This window comes from Urocitellus parryii, unplaced genomic scaffold (assembly GCF_045843805.1).
Source record: "Urocitellus parryii isolate mUroPar1 unplaced genomic scaffold, mUroPar1.hap1 Scaffold_37, whole genome shotgun sequence".
NCBI lineage: Eukaryota > Metazoa > Chordata > Mammalia > Rodentia > Sciuridae > Urocitellus > Urocitellus parryii.
The window spans coordinates 5492501-5512247 of record NW_027553327.1 but is presented as its reverse complement, the minus strand read 5'-3'; the positions used below and the strand labels follow the sequence as shown (position 1 = coordinate 5512247).

Here is a 19747-nt window from a genome sequence, read left to right as displayed (position 1 = left end):
TTCAACATAACTTAAAATTTTTAGTGATGAAGATGAGCAAATTAAGAAATTATCTTAATGCTTGATTTTAGCTAATTTCTTCAAGTAGCTTATAATTTCAAATATTATCATTTGAAAATATGGTCATTATATACAGTGAGATAAATTTGGTTACAGTCAAAACACTTTTAGTTTTTATAGAATCCAGAAATGCCACAGGAGTCTTATTAAGGAAATTGGGCCCTAATCCCACATGATGGAGATTAGGGCCTACTTTTTCTTCTATTGTACACAGGGTCTCTGGTTGTATTCCTAAGTCCTTGATCCATTTTGTGTTGAGTTTTGTGCATGGTGAGAGATAGGGGTTTAATTTCATTTTGTTGCATATGGATTTCCAGTTTTCCCAGCACCATTTGTTGAAGAGGCTATCTTTTCTCCAATGCATATTCTCATTACCTTTGTCTAATATAAGATAATTGTAATTTTGTGGGTTAGTCTCTGTGTACTCTATTCTGTACCATTGGTCTACCAGTTTGGTGCCAATATCATGCTGTTTTTGTTACTATTGCTCTATAGTATAGTTTAAGGTCTGATATAGAGATGCCACCTGCTTCACTCTTCCTGCTAAGGATTGCTTTGGCTATTCTGGGTCTCTTATTTTTCCAGTTGAGTTACATGATTGCTTTTTCTATTTCTATGAGGAATGTCATTGGAATTTTGTTTGGAATTGCATTAAAACTGTATAGTACTTTTGGAAGTATGGTCATTTTGATAATATTAATTCTGCCCATCCAAGATCAAGGTAGATCTTTTCATCTTCTAAGGTCTTCTTTGATTTCTTTCTTTAGGTTCTGTAATTTTCATTATATAGATCTTTCACCTCTTTCATTAAGTTGATTCCCAAGTTTTTTTTGAGGCTATTGAGAATGGGGTAGTTTTCCTCATTTCCCTTTCTAAGGATTTGTCACTGATATACAGAAATGCCTGTGATTTATGGGTGTTGGTTTCATATCCTGCTACTTTTCTGAATTCATTACTATTTCTAAGAGTTTTATGGTGGAACTTTTAGGGTCTTCCAGGTATAGAATCATATTGTCAGCAAACAGTGCCAATTTGAGTGTTATCTCTTGAATTAAATCTCAATTGATGGAAGCAAAACTGTGCTAGTAGCTTTAGTTTAGTTAAAAAACAAAAAATCTTGGGCCAGGGAAGGAGCTTTCCTACTATGTGTGAGGCCCTGGGTTCAATCCTTGGAACCATAAGAAAAAATCTTTTAATTCTTTTTTTTTTTTTTTTTTTTTTTTTTACTGTGGAGTGATTGAACGTGATGACTATTTACAAAATGATGGAGTGTTTAGATTTGTCAACTCTGTCAAGTTTTAAACCAAAGGACACATAGAAGAAAGCTTTTACTTTCTCACCCTGTTTGGTGTAAAGTCACTGATTTTGTTGAAATCTCCATTCTGGAACTCAGGGCCTGGCACACGCTAGGCAAGTGCCTTTCCCATGAGCCATACCCCTGCTCTGGAGCATTTTTAAAATTTACAGTGGTCAAACTTTCATTCTGGATTGAAGTGAACACAGGTGATTGAAAAAGGAAAACTGTCCCGATTCTTTGCTTGGGTATAATTTGGTATTTAATTAAATCTTTGGATTTAAAAAGAAAAAAAAATTGCTAAATAAATCCTACCCAGCCATCTTGAGCTGAGTCAAGTTAAAGCTTAAGCAAATGGGTGAAGGTAAAGACTTTTTGCACACTTCTTGTACTGAAGGCAATTTGACCTCTGAAAACAGGAACAAAATCTCACTGTCTAGATTTCCCATCGTATCAGAAACATCTGTTGGCACCCAAAAGACTTTTTCTGATGTGTCATCTTTAGGTGATAATGAGTCCCTCTAGGTGTGGCCTAGCTCTAAAGTGACCCCTGGTGTGTTGGGACTCTCAGCCTCACTGGAAGGGGACAGAACCTGCTACTTGGGTGTATGTTGATAGTAAAGCAAATAACAAAACCCCAACCAGTTCATCTGGGCCCAGGATTATCAACATCCAGGGAGCCTGGGATGGTGGCCAGTGGAGCTGTCTATGGCCTCCTTCCTGGCAGTTTTGGAGAGGTTCTCTTCAGCTTCTCAATCCCATGTTGGTTGGAGCATGGTCTTCCTGGCCTGTGCATGTGTACCTTTTCTCTTACAGACAGATGCATTCCAGAAGCCCGTTCCCTTGGAACAGTATCCCGACTACACAGAATATATTATCCACCCCGTGGACCTTTGTACACTGGAAAAGGTTGGTCTCCGTCTCAGAGCCTCCCGTCTTGGGTGTTGAGATGCCAAGGCAGCTCCTCACTTCCAGGTTAGATCAGTTTTATTTGGAGAGAAAACTCTTGGTCCTCTCACTTTGTTTCCTCTGTGACGTCCTTCCAGAGGATGAGGGTGTCCTGGGAGATGTGCTCACTGCTCTTCTGGGAGTGATTCCAGCTTCTACTTGAAAGAGCCACACTTCTAGGAATTAGTAATTTGATCAATTTGCGCCTTATGTCCTCTTCTCTTTCTTTTGGAGGTGCTAATGAGAGCAGCAGGAAGGAAGAAGAGAACATTTAAGTCGCTAGGAAACCTCCAGATTAGCAATAAGGACGTGGTTTCTTAGAATTGGCTTCTCAGACAATAAGGCTATTTTGTTAATGCCTGAAGGTGTTTTTCCAAGTTCATGCTAAAATTCCATGGTGAAAATTATATTTGTAACACTTTAGATTGTGCACACCACCATGGTGCTGATCTCAATATGGGTAATGAAAAGTTTCTATGAAGAGGACACATTGCTGGGTGTGTTGGTGCATACCTGACATCCCAGTGACTCAGGAGGCTGAGGTAGGAGGATAGCAAATTCAAGACCAGCCTCAGCAACTTAGTAAGACCCAGACATGGTCACCCTCAGGTTCACCTCCTGGTGTGCTAAGCCCCCAGTCCATGCTCTTGTGCCCTGCCACATACCCTCATACCCACCCACTCCTAGGTTCGCTAGCTACCTCAGGTGTCAGTCTGTCTGTCTCGCTCTCATGTTTAGTCCTGTGAACTGAACCTGTAGTGCTTAAGCAGGGAGCCAGAAGCCTCTCCTTTTTATTTTGCTTTGTATACTTTTGAGAGAGAGTCTCCCCTTGATAAGTTGCTGAGGCTGGCCTCCAACTTGGCGATCCTCCTGCCACAGCCTCCCAAGTCCCTGGGATGACAGGTGTGCACCGCTGTGCCTGGACCTTCAGGTCTCTTACAAAAAGGTGCCTTCCCTCGGGGTCAGAAGGAACTGGAACATGCATCACGGTGGTCTAAGTCCCCCTTTGTCTGGTTTGGTTTGGTTTTAGGTGAACCCCAGCATTTTTGAAAGTCTGCAGAAGAATCGAGTGGAGGCCAGAAACGTCATCTCCCTGGAGGCCAACAGCAGGGCTGTGAAGGTATGCTCCCTGGGGACAACGCCACACCTAAGGGTCTGCCAGAGGGAGACCTGGGTGACCAGGGTGTCACTTTGCTCAGCAGGGGTGGGTGGGGAAAGGTCAGCAGCTGTCCCTTTACCTAAGTCACCTTGGATTTTCTGTTTTCCTCTGCTTGTGACTTCAGCAGGAAAAGTGTTAAAGACCCAAACCCTGTGGGGGACAGGGATCAGACAGCCTTCGTCCCTTCCCGCTGCACCAGGTAGCATCTTCAATCTTCCCTTATCTCCCTGGTGTCCCTCCCCAAATCCGGAGCCTGTGGACAGTACCAGATGGCTCCTCCTCTATCTCCTGTGGCGTCCCAGGGTGGCTGCTACTCCCTGGTGCATGGATGAGCCTCAGGCCTCGTGTCACCCATAAATCACCACCTCAAAGAGCCCAGACCCCGGCTCCAGTGAGTGCCCTGGATGCTCCTTTATCAGGAGTGAAAAGAAAGGGGAGAGAATCTTCCAGAAATTCTCAGGTGTTGCCCGGGTGGGTCTAGGAATCCAGCTTGGCACCAGGCTGTGGGGCACAGGAGGAGGGCGCTGTTGGGGGCCCTCGGTGGGCAGCAGTGACCTTTCTGTCACTGAGCTCTGTGTGGTCCCAGTGCTCCATGGTCTGCTGGCAGAGGCAGGGCAGGTGCGACTCGTAGGCCACAGAGTTCACCCTGGAGGCCCAGGAGGAAATGCCCTGCCAAGGGTGAAATGCACAAGAAGAAGGAGGTCATCTAGGACAGGACGGTGCATGACCTGGATGTGGCCCACAACAGGCCCCAGGGACAGGCCCTGCTGGTCCAGCACATGCCCAAGGCCCAGAGAACCAGTGGTCAGGGCCATGTTGTCCTCCTGGAGGCCCTCTGGGAGGCTCAGCAATGAGTACGACATGAGCTTTGGCCCCTTTGTCCCAATGTCCAGATGCCGTCACAGCTGATCTCTGGGCATTGTTTGCCCCTGGCCGCCTGCCAGCCTGGTGGGGGCTGCTCTCCACCCCAGGCTGGGGGTACCTGGCGGGAGCCTTCACAGGGCTTTAGACAGCCTCACAGAGGCTCTGGCCTCTGCAGAGCCTGAGCCCCGAGTCCTCCAGGTCCCAGCTGGCTCTGCTCTGGGCCCCGCTGTTCAGAGAGTCAGGTTTGCTCTTCATCCTGAATGGGGCCTCCTCCTCCCCACCAGGAACAGGCTTTCTGCTGGGCATCTGGTTTTGCTTTTTGTCCCTTAGAGCTTTGCCCAGGAGATGCCAGAGACTCTTGGGATTGGAGTTTCTTCCTACCTGGCCAGAGTTTCCTTTTTTTTTTGTACTTAAGCTTAAACCCCAGGGGTGCTTCCCCATGGAACCCCATCTGCAGCCCTTTTTATATTTTATTTAGAGACAGGGTCTTGCTAAGTTGCTCAGGACCTCACTAAGTTTCTGAGGCTGGCCTCCAACTTGCGGTCCTCCTGTCTCAGCCTCCCAAATTGCCAGGATTTTTAAACACAGGTGCCACAATGCAAGAATCTGCTTGATTCTTGCAGGTCAGGGGAAACCTCAAGGGGATCCCTCTGAGTTCAGAAGCCCTCATCCTTCCCAGGGGAGCTGTGCTGAGCCTGTTCACCTCAGGTTTCCAAGTTGAGTGACATCAGGGACCCACAGGAGGCAGCAGGGTGGGCTTTGGTAGCTGCCTTAGAAAGTCCTCTCTCCTAAGGGGGGACAAGACATCCTGTCCATGATGGGCCAGTTGATGAAGCCAAAGAAGACAGAGATCACAGGGAGGACACGTGGCAAAGCCTGAGCCCAGAGCCGAGTTCCGGCCCTGCCTCTGACATGCTCCCAGCTCTGAGCACCCCCCACTGTGTGGCTCTGAATCTTCACTCCCTTTAGAACCCATGGCCACACTGTGAGCTCTGGCCATGCTGAGGTCAGCATCTGCTTCCTTTGGGGTCCCAGAAAGGTGCCCAGTTTGATGCCAGGCAGTGCGTCTCCCTTGCTCCTTTGTGGACTTATTTTTTTTTTTTGATGCCAGTGATTGAACTCGGGGGCCCTCAACCACTGAACCCTGTCCCAACACTTTTATTTTTTATTTAGAGACAGGGCCTGGATGAGTTGCTTTGGCCCTTACTAGGTTGCTGAGGCTGGCCTCCAACTTGTGATCCTCCTGCCTCAGCCTCCCCAGCTGCTGGGAAGACAGGCATGTGCCACTGCACCTGGCTATTCCCCAATTTTATGTCCTTCTCAGGCCCATGAGAAATCTCATCTCAAAGTGCCCACGGGAAAGGAACAAAAAATCAAGACGCCGTGATGGGCTGGGGTCCTTTATATAACAATCAAAATTATTTTAAATATTTCTGCCTTTTCTTTGATATAAAATATTCAATACTATCTTACCAAATTGGTTTTCACCCTAATATTCTTTTCTTGAAAAGACCAATATTCATGTTGAGTAGTTATACTTATTTTTTCTTACCATAACAAGATTTACTCATTAGATTCTATCCTGAGTTAGCAAGTCAATTTTATCCATGTTTTAGAAAAACAAATTGCCATAAATTGTTCTGGTAATGCTTTTAATAGAAGTACCTTCCTCTTAGTCATAATCAAAAAACAATAGGAGAAAATTTAGTAAAGTCAAAAGCTAAGATCCAACAGTTGGCCAGTTCTTGTTTCAACCAGATGCTTATGATTTAATTGTTTCTCTTTTAAATTTCTTCTTCTGATTACTCTGATGGCCTTTTCTTTGATATTTAATACTCAGCTTCATTTAAAAGCACTAGTTTATGTGAAAAGTGGATACTAAGGGAAATAAATATCTGGAACAAATTCATAGTACTCAATGTTTCTCATGATTGTATACATTTTCCTCCCACCATTCGGGGATTGCAATTCATAGAGCTTTAAATGACTTCCATTCCTCATTATATTTCACTATCAGCACATGCAGAAATAATTTCTCAACAAATTTATATTGAATAAGTAGCAATTTAGAGAAAACCAGACATTTTTTTGCCAAAGAAATACTTGGCATAAGAATTCATTTGCCAAAGAATACTTGGCATATTCAAAGAATAAAATGAAGAAGTTTACCAAAATTGTTGCTTTCCTTTATGTGATAGGGCACAGTTTATTGTCATGTTGTTTCAAAGTACATTAACATATTCCTTATGAAAAAAGAGTTGCTATTCTTTAACATAAATTTTACTTGATTTTTTTTAAATTTTACCCATTTATCTTGCACACTGAGAAGGCATTTGCTGGGGTCAAACACAGTGAGATACTGATCAATCAATTGTATTTTCAACTAATGTTTTAAAATGCATCTCTGACATATTTGCTTGTTTTCATTTTATATAGTACCATCATGCACAATCAGCATGAGAAGAGTTTGCTCATTAATTTTGGTATCAATAGTGGGTTAGGTACATTGAAAAGATGATGAGAAAATTACATTCATAATGGTGGAATCTCCCAATTCTTTGTTTTCATCTTTCCTGTGGTGCTTCTGCTCTTGATATTAGTATGTTAACTTAAATTTTCATTGTCCATACAGTTTCTTAAAACATAAGACACTTAGAATTGAGGAAATCACATATAGTAAGTTTATTTCATAAACTGATATAAGATTCAATGAAAGACTTCAGCATTATTAATGTACTTTTTATCAAAATTTCATTATATCACAATGGTACATACAGTATTAAAATCTTATATGGCTAAAAGTTTTTTAACAATGAATGATAGGCACCCTACGCAAGTTTGTAGTTCCAATTATTCATTTACTGAGCTTCATTCATTCATAATATAATAGTTGACAAAAACACACATCAGAATGTCAGTTTTTGAAAAAATTCTTTGGTGAATTACTAACAATGCAGAATGCAGTTTTTATTTATTATTGGTTCTTAATACCCACATCTTACTCACATACTAAGATTGTTCTAATATTCAATAAGTTTTAGCTAAAATCATGAAATACCACATACCATATTATACAGATTATATAAATGGTCTTATTATTTCTTCATCCTTTTCACAAATATTTATCAGGCACTTACTATATGCTAAATAGAAATAAGTTCATTATAATTATTTCAGATAATTTTTTTAAAAAACTGCAAGACCTCATTTGAAAAGAGCATTATAGATTTCAGAAGTAACTACTGTTTCTCTAGTGAATAATTTGTATAGAAATCTGCTAAGGTCTTGGAGTATGCAAATATATTTGAGATGCATCAGAGAGTACATATGAAAAAACAGCACTATTTATCATGTTATTTAAATAAAGTGAAATATCATACCAAAGATTAAAAGAATTAACTTTTGGGAAAAAAAGCAAAAGGGTGCACTAGTATTTGAAATAAGGTAATAATAATTTTTACTATAATTAGTTGTTTCTGAGCCTCATTTCACTCTTTAATTTAATTATCTATCCATTGTGTTAAGAACACCTATAGGTGTTAAACTATATAAGGTACATATATTGTGGTGTGAGGTGTTGTTGGAAAATATTGGCATTCCGTGAATAATGCCATCAATTTTCTGTTTTGCAATATTAAAGAACTATTTCAGATTAATTGCAATGGATAGTTTTGTTTAAAGGTAAGAGTAGTTTTTCAATGTAGAAATTACTAAGAAAAATTTAGATGTTCTCAAAAAAGTTTGTAACAACCATATTTGATGAACTTTGTGTCATAATGTATACGAAAAGTTGCTTCCCTACCCCAAACCAGACATCATTGGAATAACCTTGTGTAGTATCAGCACATACAAGTGAGGACTTTTGCATCTTTTCTCCTTTTACTTACCACATAAAACATGGCCTATTTTTTATAAGCAAATTTCTATGCTTGATAAACATCTCACACATCTCAGAATTCACTAGGAGGGATCCCTGACATACAAGAAACAAACATATCTGAGATAGTGTATAGATTAATATCTGAAGAAGTTCAAGAAAACATTGATCTGGCCATGAGATGGTGCAGTAACTATATAGAAAGCTAAAAATTGAAATTGAAAGAAATATAATACTCCTGAGAATTACTATGAATCAAATAGTCTTTGGAAGAAGATATTTTAAGTAGGAAGCTCTTGAGACTGATGTCCACTGCATCTTTATATAAATATTTGCTCTGGTTTTGAGGGCCACAGATTTTAGCCAGTAAACTCTTGGCTTGGTATAGAATAATCAGAAAGCCCAGCATTCTCTTTTTATACCTAGGCATGGTTTACTAAATATCCATTGAGTTTTTGCACAGACTTTTCCCTTATTTTGATATACAAAGCCCATTGGTTTTGTCACATTCAAATTCATTCATTCTTCAAACAGTAATTTAAAGAAATGAGATCTAGTAAATTGTGGTTAGATCATTGGGGGAGATGCTCTTGGAAAGGGTTAATGTAACTTTTGTGGGGCACAACGTAGTTTTTATTAAAGCCCGTTGTTAAAAAAGAGCAAGGCTTTTTTTCTGAATTTCTCTGACTTCCTGTCTCATTATGTTCTCTCTATCTCTCAAATGAGCCCTCATCATAATGCCACCTCATGTGTAATGCAAGTGAACGAACTGTCACAGGAGCTGAGAAGATTCTGGTAAAGTGCACTTAAATCTTCAGAACTATGTACTCAAAAATATTTTTATTTATTTATAAGTTGTAAAAGAACTTTATTTAATTTATTTGTTTTTATTTATTTATAAGTTGTAAAGAACTTTATTTAATTTATTTGTTCATTTTTATGTGGTGCTGAGAATTTAACCCAGCTTTTTGCATGTGACAGGTGAGCACTCTATCACTGAGCCACAAACCCAGCCTCTCAGAAAATGTTTTTATGCATTTATCTCTTTTTATACATTTGCATGTTTCTGGCATTTTTCTATAAGATTATAAAACAGACTAAAACAACCTCTGTGTCTGAAGAAGACAAATGAGACTTTGCAATGTATTATCAAAAAGCTCTCTAAAAGCTTTAGAATAAGAACTGCTATGCATTCACTGAGTGACCTTTAGTGAGTGATCTTTGAGTCTCAGGCATCTTACTATGAGAGTGAGTAGAAAATCTAAGATTTCATTTTAAAAGCTCTGGTATAGTTTAGATGGTAATGGCTTAGCATTTATGATTCTTATTTGTTTTTATAATTCAAAGGTGATATCTTGTATTTCTTATATTCCTTATGGTGCTTAGGTTAATGTATTGCCATTTACTTTGGGACTCAAATATGTAGAATTTATTTTGTTGAGTAAAGCAAAAGCAAGAGTGGTTCCTTAGAATACAGCAAAGACTCTATAGACTGTTTTTATTTTTAATGGGAAGAATTGTCTCATTGCTAATGATTATAGATAGAATTCACATCTTGATGACACCCATTTATCAGAAATGGTCTGAACTGACTAGATCAAAACCATTAGAAAACCATGAATAAAGAGGCAGATTAAAAAAATAGGTTTGTCTAGCACCATTTTGAGTCTCCTATTAGAGTACAAATTATAGTATTATTTTTTTACCAGTGAAAGGACTCAAACACATGTAGCTGCATTTTAAGCCTCCTGTAATCACACGAGTCACCATCAATCATAATACCATTGTAGGAAGAGAAATGTAGATCTTCACAGGCAGAAAAATCAACTACAAAAAGTGCAATTTGTCTTATGCAAAAAAAAGACCTCATTATTTATGTCATACTTCTTTTAGCTCCCAGGTAACATATCTTTGAGCTCAAGATATTCAACCAGAAGAAAGTGGATTTTTTTTATGCTAGATGAGTTAAGAACTGATATAATTAGAATGTAGAGTAAACATATTTTGATATGGGGTTCAGTTGCTTCAAGAATGATGGCTTGCCCAGGAAAACAATACAGGAGATATTGTCCTCCACTTCACCAAAAAATTTATGGCAAAATTATTATTTGTTTAAATTAAAAGTGGAAGCCACAGGCAATCTACAACAGGTATTGAAATGTCATGATGAAACATCAAACTGCATTTGTTTTTATCATGTTTTTGTATCATTGATTGCTGTGGAATTTGAATGTTTGATATATAAAAATTTATTTAAAAATAAACATTAATATTCTTTTGTATTTTTAGGTAATTTTAAGGCTCATAGCCTAAGGTCATAATACACAGTATAATTACCTCATATTTTTTAATGTAATTCCAAGACAAAGGTGTTGGGATATATTTTTTTTGAAAAAAAAATATTTTTGCTAAGTATAATTATGTTGTTCCATGAATCATACTTTTCTATGCAGTAGAAAATTAATAGAAGTGAATGCCTTGATTGGGGCTGCCAAAGGTTTATGTTATCTTGTCCTGGTGAATTTTGTGGCAGAATATATGGAAGATGAAACAGAAGATTTCTGAAATTGTGTATTTTTGTTGCTGGAAACTGTTGAAAGGTACATCATTTTATTAATGAAAATGACTGACTAAAAACAGCAATGTTGTTTAAGTGTACATACAGGAACAAATTCTTTGTTAAGCCAAAATTCCCTGTGTAGCCAGGGATGGCTGAAATACATTATACTTAGACTCTGGTAATATCAATTCTTTTTAACTTTAGTAAATTTTTCTAGCTCAATAAATCTCTCTCTATTCCTTTTCTTGCTTTTCAAACCAGAGGAGCAATACTTGTCTTTTTTAACTTTCTGATTGTTTCCCAATTTGACTGCAAGAAAATATGCAGAAAACTTTTGGAAAATATTACAAAGCATACAAAAGGAAGTGAATAATCTTTGTTTACTTTGTGACTCTTTTTCTTTCAAATGCTGTTTTAGCTCAAAGTGGATAACTTATCTTTCTTCACTTACCTTTAACTGATTATATGTCCATTTTTCCCCTAGCATTTGGAAACCACACTTCATCCACTATTGGTCTCTTGTTTAAGTCTTTACAAGTTTTTATTTCTATATTGTTGTATGTTGATCCGATTGATTTTTCTTCTCATTTAGTGTAGTTTCATGTATAATTAAATTGGTATAAATATGTCTATATTGGAGAGTGTACGATGTCCCCAGACTTTGTTCTTAGGCACATGTTGCTGTAAACTCAGTTCTTCATGAATTATATGTAATGTTAATAAAATTGTGAATGATATTCAATATGATTTTTGTATGGATTCTGTGTATAAGAAGCTTTGACACTATTGTAGCTGAAAAGCCAACATTTTATGATAAGAAACTTGATCTTAACATACAACCTCCTCAGTTTACCTCTTACTACTTGGTCGAGAAAATTAGACTATAAAACATAACTCATTGATTATTTTTTCATAAGTATATATCCCAACTCCTTTGTGTTGGAATTACATTAAAAAAAATGACTCCAAATCCATTTCTCTAACTCCTGCCCTGAAATAACACTACCTATAGTATAACAAGAATGTCAGAATTTACTAATGTACATGAAAACACTGATCATTGACCTCATTCACAGAAAAATAAAATGTCTCCAATGAGGATGAAGTCTAGAAGGCCATTATGCACACAAGAAAGATAAAGCTCTTCTCTCCTCTAAGAGCTACCATTAAGTTTGTGGAAATTCAGTCTATTAAAATCACTAGGAAATGTTAAAATGCTAAAAAGTTAAAATTTTAAAATTTATAAATCAAGACATAAAAATCTGGGGCTTATTTTCCTATATCTATATCCTTCTTATAACTCTTAATTTCACCATAAATACAAACAGAAGCAAATAAGGATCTGATTCATGCAAATTGTATTCCACATTAAGTTTGATTAAAATGTGTAAAAGTATTAACAGACGCTAGAGTATTATTTACTCAACAGTATGTTTTACTGTTACAGAGAACATTTAGCCAAGTGGAACACAATGATGTCTGTCATTTAAAAACAAGATGCAATACATGAGTGTTAACATATAAGCAAATATTTAGTTAAAAAGACATATTGCATACATAAGGTAAATATAGTTTCAAAAAATTCACTGCAAACCTGGCATGATGGTCCATGCTTGTAATCCAAGCAAATTGGGAAGCTGAGTAGTTTCAGAAGTTTAAATTCAGCCTCAGCAACTTAGTGTGGTTTCAAGCAACTTAGCAATACAGTCTCAAAATTTGAAAAAGTGGAGAAAGGGCTTAGGATTGTGGCTCAGTGTATAAAAATACCTAAACTTAAACTGAAATACAAAAAAAATAAAGTTTAAAATATTACACTTCAGTGTTAAACATCAAAAATAGATTTCATATAATTCTGTTCTCAGTATTCAAAAGTAAAATAGTAATTTTTGACTTAGAAAAACAATTATATACTTTGAAAGATGAGGTTTCTTCACTATGCATGTATGATATTTATGACTGATATTTCTAAACAATAATTTAATAATGCTCAATAAATTTAAGCAAAAGTTAAAGACAACTACTTGTTTTCTAAACTTAAATGAGTTCTGTATTTTACTGATCCTCATATACATCAAGGTGTAATATATAGATAATAACCTTACCATACTCTCACAATTATTATAAATGTTTCATTGTTATATAAGGCATACATTTTGGACAAAATCTGTTCACTGTTCACTACTAGTATGAGTTTTCATATATTCAATGAATTTAAAATTTAAATACATTTTGGAAATATTATTTAACTTTTTAGAGTTTCTGGGCACAATAAATTCTCCAAAAATAAGCAGTGTTTAAGAAACATGTAGCTACAATTTTTTTTCCATTTGTATTCTCTCTAACTAGTATGTATCCACAGGTGCTGAGTATTGGTGATTAAATTTTAGAGGCATTGTTACATTGTCAATTTTCACATTTCAATTCTTTCTCTATGCTATGGTTATTGTAATGAGGATTAAATGGTGTCCCTTACTTAGAGTAATGGTACAATGTTCTCATTTGTAGAGCTTCTCTCCAGTGTGTTTTCTCTGATGTCTAGTAATATATGACATATAATTTGAAGTGTTTCTACATTCTCTACATTTATAGGTCTTCTTTCCAGATTAAGTATCCTACTGGTGAAAATAATTGATTTCTTATTAAAAGCTTTGCTGCATTGTTTCAATTTGTAGGGGTACTTTTCTGTATAAATTCTGGTGTTAATAAGGTTTAGTCTTTCTCTCTTTTTAATGTTTATTTTTTTAGTTGTAGTTGGACACAATACCTTTATTTCACTTATTTATTTGTATGTGGTGCTGAGGATCAAACCCAGGATCTCACACATGTGAGGCTAGCACTCTACCAGTAAACCACAACCCCAGCCAATGTTCAGTCTTTCTTTAAAAGTATCATCACTTTATTCACATTTCACATTCACCAGGATGTCTTCTGCTGTGGTGAATAAAGTTTTAATTTTTATTAAAAGCTTTTCCTCATTATTCACATTTGTAGGGCTATTCTTCAGTGTGAGTTCTGTTGTGGTGAATAAGGCCTGTTATATTGCTAAAAGTTTTGGCACATTTCTTATATTTGTACGGCTTCTCTCCAGTGTAAATTCCACTGTGGCAAATAATGTGTAATATTTGAGTAAAACTTTGTCACATACTTTGCATTTCGGAGGCTTCTCTCCTGTGTGAGTCTGTTGTGGCAAATAAGGTGAGATTTTGGACTGAACGCTTTGCCACATTCTTTCATTTGCAAGGCTTCTCTCTAGTGTGAGTTATTCTGTGGCAAATGAAGGTGTTTTTTTTGAGTAAAAAAACAGAAGCCCTACATTTGTAGGGCTTCTCTCTAGTGAGTTCTCTGTGGTGAATAAGGTATATTTTTTGACCAAAAGCTTTGCCACATTCTTTACATTTGTAATAATTCTCTCCATTGTGATTTCTGCTGTTACAAATAAGGTTTGATTTGTCACCAAAAGCTTTGACACATTCTGTACATTTGTAGGGCTTCTCTCCACTGTGAGTTCTACTGTGGCAAATAAGGTATGATGTGTGACCAAAAGCTTTCCCACATTCTGCACATTTGTAGGGCTTTTCTCCAGTGTTAGTTCTCCTGTGGTAAATAAGATCTGATTTTCAAACAAAAGCTTTGCCACAATCTTTACATTTGTAGGGCTTCTCTCCAGTGTGAGCTCTTCTGTGGCAAATAAGGTGTGATTTTTGACCAAAAGCTTTGCCAAAATCTTTACATTTGTAGGGCTTCCCTCAAGTGTGAGTTCTCCTGTGGCGAATAAGGATTGATTTTTGACCAAAAGCTTTGCCACATTATTTACATTTGTAGGGCTTCTCTCCAGTGTGAGTTCTGCTGTGGTAAATAAGGTCTGATTTTTGACCAAAAGCTTTGCCACAATCTCTATATTTGTAGAGCTTCACTCCAGTGTGAGTTCTGCTGTGGCGAATAAGGTTTGATTTTTGACCAAAAGCTTTGCCACATTCTTTACATTTGTAGGGCTTCTCTCCAGTGTGAGTTCTCCTATGATAAAAAAAGGTGTGATTTCTGATCAAAGGCTTTGCCACAATCTTTGCATTTGTAGGGCTTCTCTCCAGCGTGAGTTCTTGTGTGGTAATTAAGGTTTGATATTTGACCAAAAGCTTGGCCACAATCTTTACATTTGTAGGGCTTCTCTCCAGTGTGAGTTTTCCTGTGGCGAATAAGGTTTGATTTTTGACCAAAAGCTTGGCCACATTCTTTACATTTGTAGGGCTTCTCTCCAGTGTGAGTTCTTCTGTGGGAAATAAGGTCTGATTTTCGATGAAAAGCTTTGCCACAATCTTTACATTTGTAGGGCTTCTCTCCAGTGTGAGTTCTTCTGTGGGAAATAAGGTCTGATTTTCGATGAAAAGCTTTGCCACAATCTTTACATTTGTAGGGCTTCTCTCCAGTGTGAGTTCCTCTGTGGGGAATAAGGACAGATTTTCGATGAAAAGCTTTGCCACAATCTTTACACTTGTAGGGCTTCTCTCCAGTGTGAGTTCTTCTGTGGTAAATAAGCTGTGATTTGTGACCAAAAGCTTTGCCACAATCTTTACATTTGTAGGGCTTCTATCCAGTGTGAGTTCTTCTGTGGCAATTTAGGAGTGATTTTCGACTGAAAGCTTTGCCACATTCTTTACATTTGTAAGGTTTCTCTCCATTGTGAGTGCTCATGTGGCAAGTAACGTACGATTTTTGACCAAAAGCTTTGCCACATTCTGTACATTTGTAGGGCTTCTCTCCACTGTGAGTTCTTCTGTGGCAAATAAGGTGTGATTTTTGACAAAAAGCTTTGGCACATTCTTTACATTTGTAGGGCTTCTCTCCAGTGTGAGTTCTGCTGTGGGAAATAAGGACAGATTTTCGATGAAAAGCTTTGCCACAATCTGTACATTTGTAGGGCTTCTCTCCAGTGTGAGTTCTTCTGTGGGAAATAAGGTCTGCTTTTCGATGAAAAGCTTTGCCACAATCTTTACATTTGTAGGGCTTCTCTCCAGTGTGAGTTCTGCTGTGGCAAACAAGGTGTGATTTCTGACCAAAAGCTTGGCCACAATCTTTACATTTGTATGGCTTCTCTCCAGTGTGAGTTCTGCTGTGGCGAATAAGGTTTGATTTCTGACCAAAAGTTTTGCCACAATCTTTACATTTGTAGGGCTTCTCTCCAGTGTGAGTTCCTCTGTGGCGAATAAGGTTTGATTTCTGACCAAAAGCTTGGCCACATTCTTTACATTTGTAGGGCTTCTCTCCAGTGTGAGTTCTCCTGTGGGAAATAAGTTCTGATTTTTGACGAAAAACTTTGCCACAATCTTCACATTTGTAGGGCTTCTCTCCAGTGTGAGTTCTTCTGTGGGGAATAAGGACAGATTTTCGATGAATAGCTTTGCCACAATCTTTACATTTGTAGGGCTTCTCTCTAGTGTGAGTTCTCCTATGGCAAATTAGGAGTGATTTTAGACTGAAAGCTTTGCCACATTTTTTATATTTGTAAATCTTCTCTCCAGTGTGAGTTCTCATGTGGCAAGTAAGGTATGATTTTTGACTGAAAGCTTTGCCACATTTTTTACATTTGTAAATCTTCTCTCCAGTGTGAGTTCTCATGTGGCAAGTAAGGTATGATTGTTGACTGAAAGCTTTGCCACATTCTGTACATTTGTAGGGCTTCTCTCCAGTGTGATTTCTGCTCTGGGAAATAAGGTCTGATTTTGGATGAAAAGCTTTGCCACAATCTTTACATTTGTACGGCTTCTGTCGATGTTGTGTTCCTCTGTGGTAAATACGAACTTTTTTTTTACTAAGAGCTTTGCAACATTCTTTATATTTGTAGAGCTTTTCTCCAGTATACATTCTCTGGTGGTGAACAAGGACTGATTTTTTATATGATTTCTGGTGTTCACTCTCACTTGTAGTTTTCCATATTTTCTTTTGAGGTAAATAGTTAAGATCACAACTTCTATATTTTCTACTTATCATTTCATGAAATATATGTTTTACGCACTTTTCTGGTGAACATTCTTGGGTATGATTAGGAATCATGGCTGAAATAAACAAAAATTTTAAAAAATACCGAATACACTGGGATAAATATATTTTGCATACATAACATGAATGTAAGGTAAAATAAGTACATCATGAGTGTAGCTGATTAGTAAGTCCAAAGTCACCATAAATCCCAAGAATATATTAGTTCAATAAAAATGTACAGAAAAAATTACCATGAGAATATTACCCAAATTCCTGTAGAGACCACAGTATCCAAGAGGAGTACATTATTAAGAAGAGTAATATAATAAAGGGTAGAAAAGTATCATTAACAGCCTTTTGTCCTTTATAAGATAGTATTGTGTATTTAGGAAATTTCTACCAGCTACCTTCACTGTCAGTAGAATAAGAGAAATGTAAAAAATATACAAACATTCCTGGCTTTTTCAAAGAGTGTCCAAAATATGGTTTTAGTCTACCATGACACAGGGACATGAAAATAACGAGTACATTTTGAGTGATAATACCATAAATATTCAACAAGGGTACAGAGGAAATGACTCTTAAAAAATATGAACAAAAAATTTACCAAGAAATATACACATAGGTCTATAAATTTTTCATAAAAACATTTCAAAAGACTATAAAAACCTTGCACAGTCAATGGCCATAATACTTGGATGAATTCAACACATTACACTCTAGTATAATAAATTGATTTTTATATTTTTACATTCGTGTGATATGAGAATTTCCTTTATTGACAAATACAACATTGTTTATTTATAAGTATATCACTTTATACTATATATACAAGGTAAAATGACTAAATAGAATAAATTAACACAATCATTATTTCATATAATTATCAATTTTGTCCTTACAAGGTATTGTATTTTTTTCCACTAGTATTTATGAAGAGCATAATACACTCACTATGTGGTAAAATAAAACTCTTGACCCTATTATGCTCAATAAAATTAAAATATGGAGACTTTGTCTATAATATTAACCCTACAAAAAACACAGTACCTGGTCAGAAAAATTTTGCTCGCTCAAATTCTGACATCCACATGTGAATCAAATGCTCCTACAACTTAATATCTGCCTGCCACCTTTCACTTAATTCAAAGTCCTGCATATATTTCTTATAACACTTTAAGACACAAAATAAATAACCTAAATAATAATAGGATATAAGTACATATTTTTACCCATTTGACATTGATGGGCACACACATTGAGTCCCTAGCTTTAATACTAAGAAAAATGTTTTCACTAAACAGAAGCAAAGGTATCTCTTCAAAATTATGATTTAATTGTTCATGGATACATATTGAGTAGTGGCAATTCTGGATCTTTAGGTCATCCAACTTTTAATGTTTCATGTGTAATGCTTAAGATTACCCCAAAAATTCTATATCACAAATTACAACACAAGTCTTTTTAAAATTGTTTGAGCCATGCTCTTTCTAAATTCCTGTGACTTCTCTCAAACATGAAGTACTTTTGCATGGCCTCCCAATTAGCAAATATTACAAGAATTCAGCTCTGTTCTTGCCTATTTATTTATTTAAATGTTTTTATAATTTTTTCCAGAAAATGGACTATGTAATGTACTGATGGCTCCTTTAATGAACAAATAAAAAATAGTAAAGCAACTATAAACAAAGAAAATCATGGCTAAATCCAAGTGACAAAAAAAAAGAAAAAAAAAACATTAAGAATTTATCATTAGGATACTGACAGTTATGAATTACTCAAAAAACACTAAATAATTATTTAAACAAAGTTCATAGAGTGAAATTCAAAAATATTAACATCAATGAGCACAATGTTTATGTGAATAATTCTTTTAGAAAAAAATGACAGGGGTATTCCTAGTGTGCAAATCTGAAATTCTACCAATATGGGAGAGGCTTATCAAGCAGTACCAAGTTTAAGACAAGTCTAAGCAACTTGTAAAATACTGTAAAAACTAAAAATATATAGGGCATATAAAGAGAAGTGGGATATATATATACACACACACACAAACACACACACTGTGTTTTGTTTAGGGTTGATATTATTGTCAAAGATTCCATATATATTTTCACACTTTATGTATATATAATTATGAATGAAAAGAATCCAAGCATGCAACAATAAAAAAACAATGATCCAGAAATTAAATCACTAATCAAAATAAAAAAATATATATAAAGTAATTACAAAGTAGAAATATAATGACTTATTCACTTCAGAATATTTATGATTACTAATGCATTATTGCAAAAGACAAAAAAAGAAAAAAATTTACTAACAGAATTGAATCTAAAAAAAAATATATATATATATATATATATCAAGTCAGTTCCAGCAGAGGGCATGGAAAAAAAACAAGCATGATCTGCTCCCAGAGGCCCTATTTGTTTAAAGATGGATAATGCTCCCTGCCTGTACATTCTCATTCTTTTGCACAATTTTTAACCAATGAGATATAGTATTAAATCATGAAATTTCTCATAATTCTTTTGGACGAGCTTTTGTTGAGTGAGCAAATTGTATCCTAATACTTGCCTTTTAAAACAGAAACAAACAAAGATCTAGCCACTTTTATATTAGTATGCATTAAATATTTTTTTATTTACAGTTAATGTGCTCAATATACAACATAAAGTTAATACTCAATATCGGTCATCTGCATTGAATAGACATTTTATTTTCAAACAGCCATTACCCAAAAAATTTTATAAGGTTTCACCAGACCAGCATGACAAGATCCTATGCCTTTGATCACGTGGGAAAAAGCATAGACTGCTACACTTTTGCCAACATGTCCTTTTTGGACTCTAGCTTCATGCATGAAAAATAGCAATTATAAATGTACATCAGGAAATTCACAAGCTGATTTCTAAGTTTCATTTAACCCTGGAAGATAAGAGTTTATCCAAACAAGAGAATAATTATTCTCCTCAAAAGAGGAGAAACATTAAAAGAGGACCCCAA

At 36.2% G+C, this 19747-nt stretch overlaps 1 protein-coding gene across 1 annotated transcript in view; it reads right to left on the bottom strand.

Moving 5' to 3' along the window:
* Positions 1-3938: 3938 nt before the first annotated feature.
* LOC144252163 (uncharacterized) overlaps positions 3939-19747 on the bottom strand; it is a 17839-nt gene continuing 2030 nt past the window's right edge. The window contains 4 exon segments of the mRNA XM_077794671.1: positions 3939-4130; positions 14677-14787; positions 14789-16188; positions 16249-16812. Coding sequence (XP_077650797.1) covers positions 3939-4130; positions 14677-14787; positions 14789-16188; positions 16249-16812 — 2267 coding nt within the window.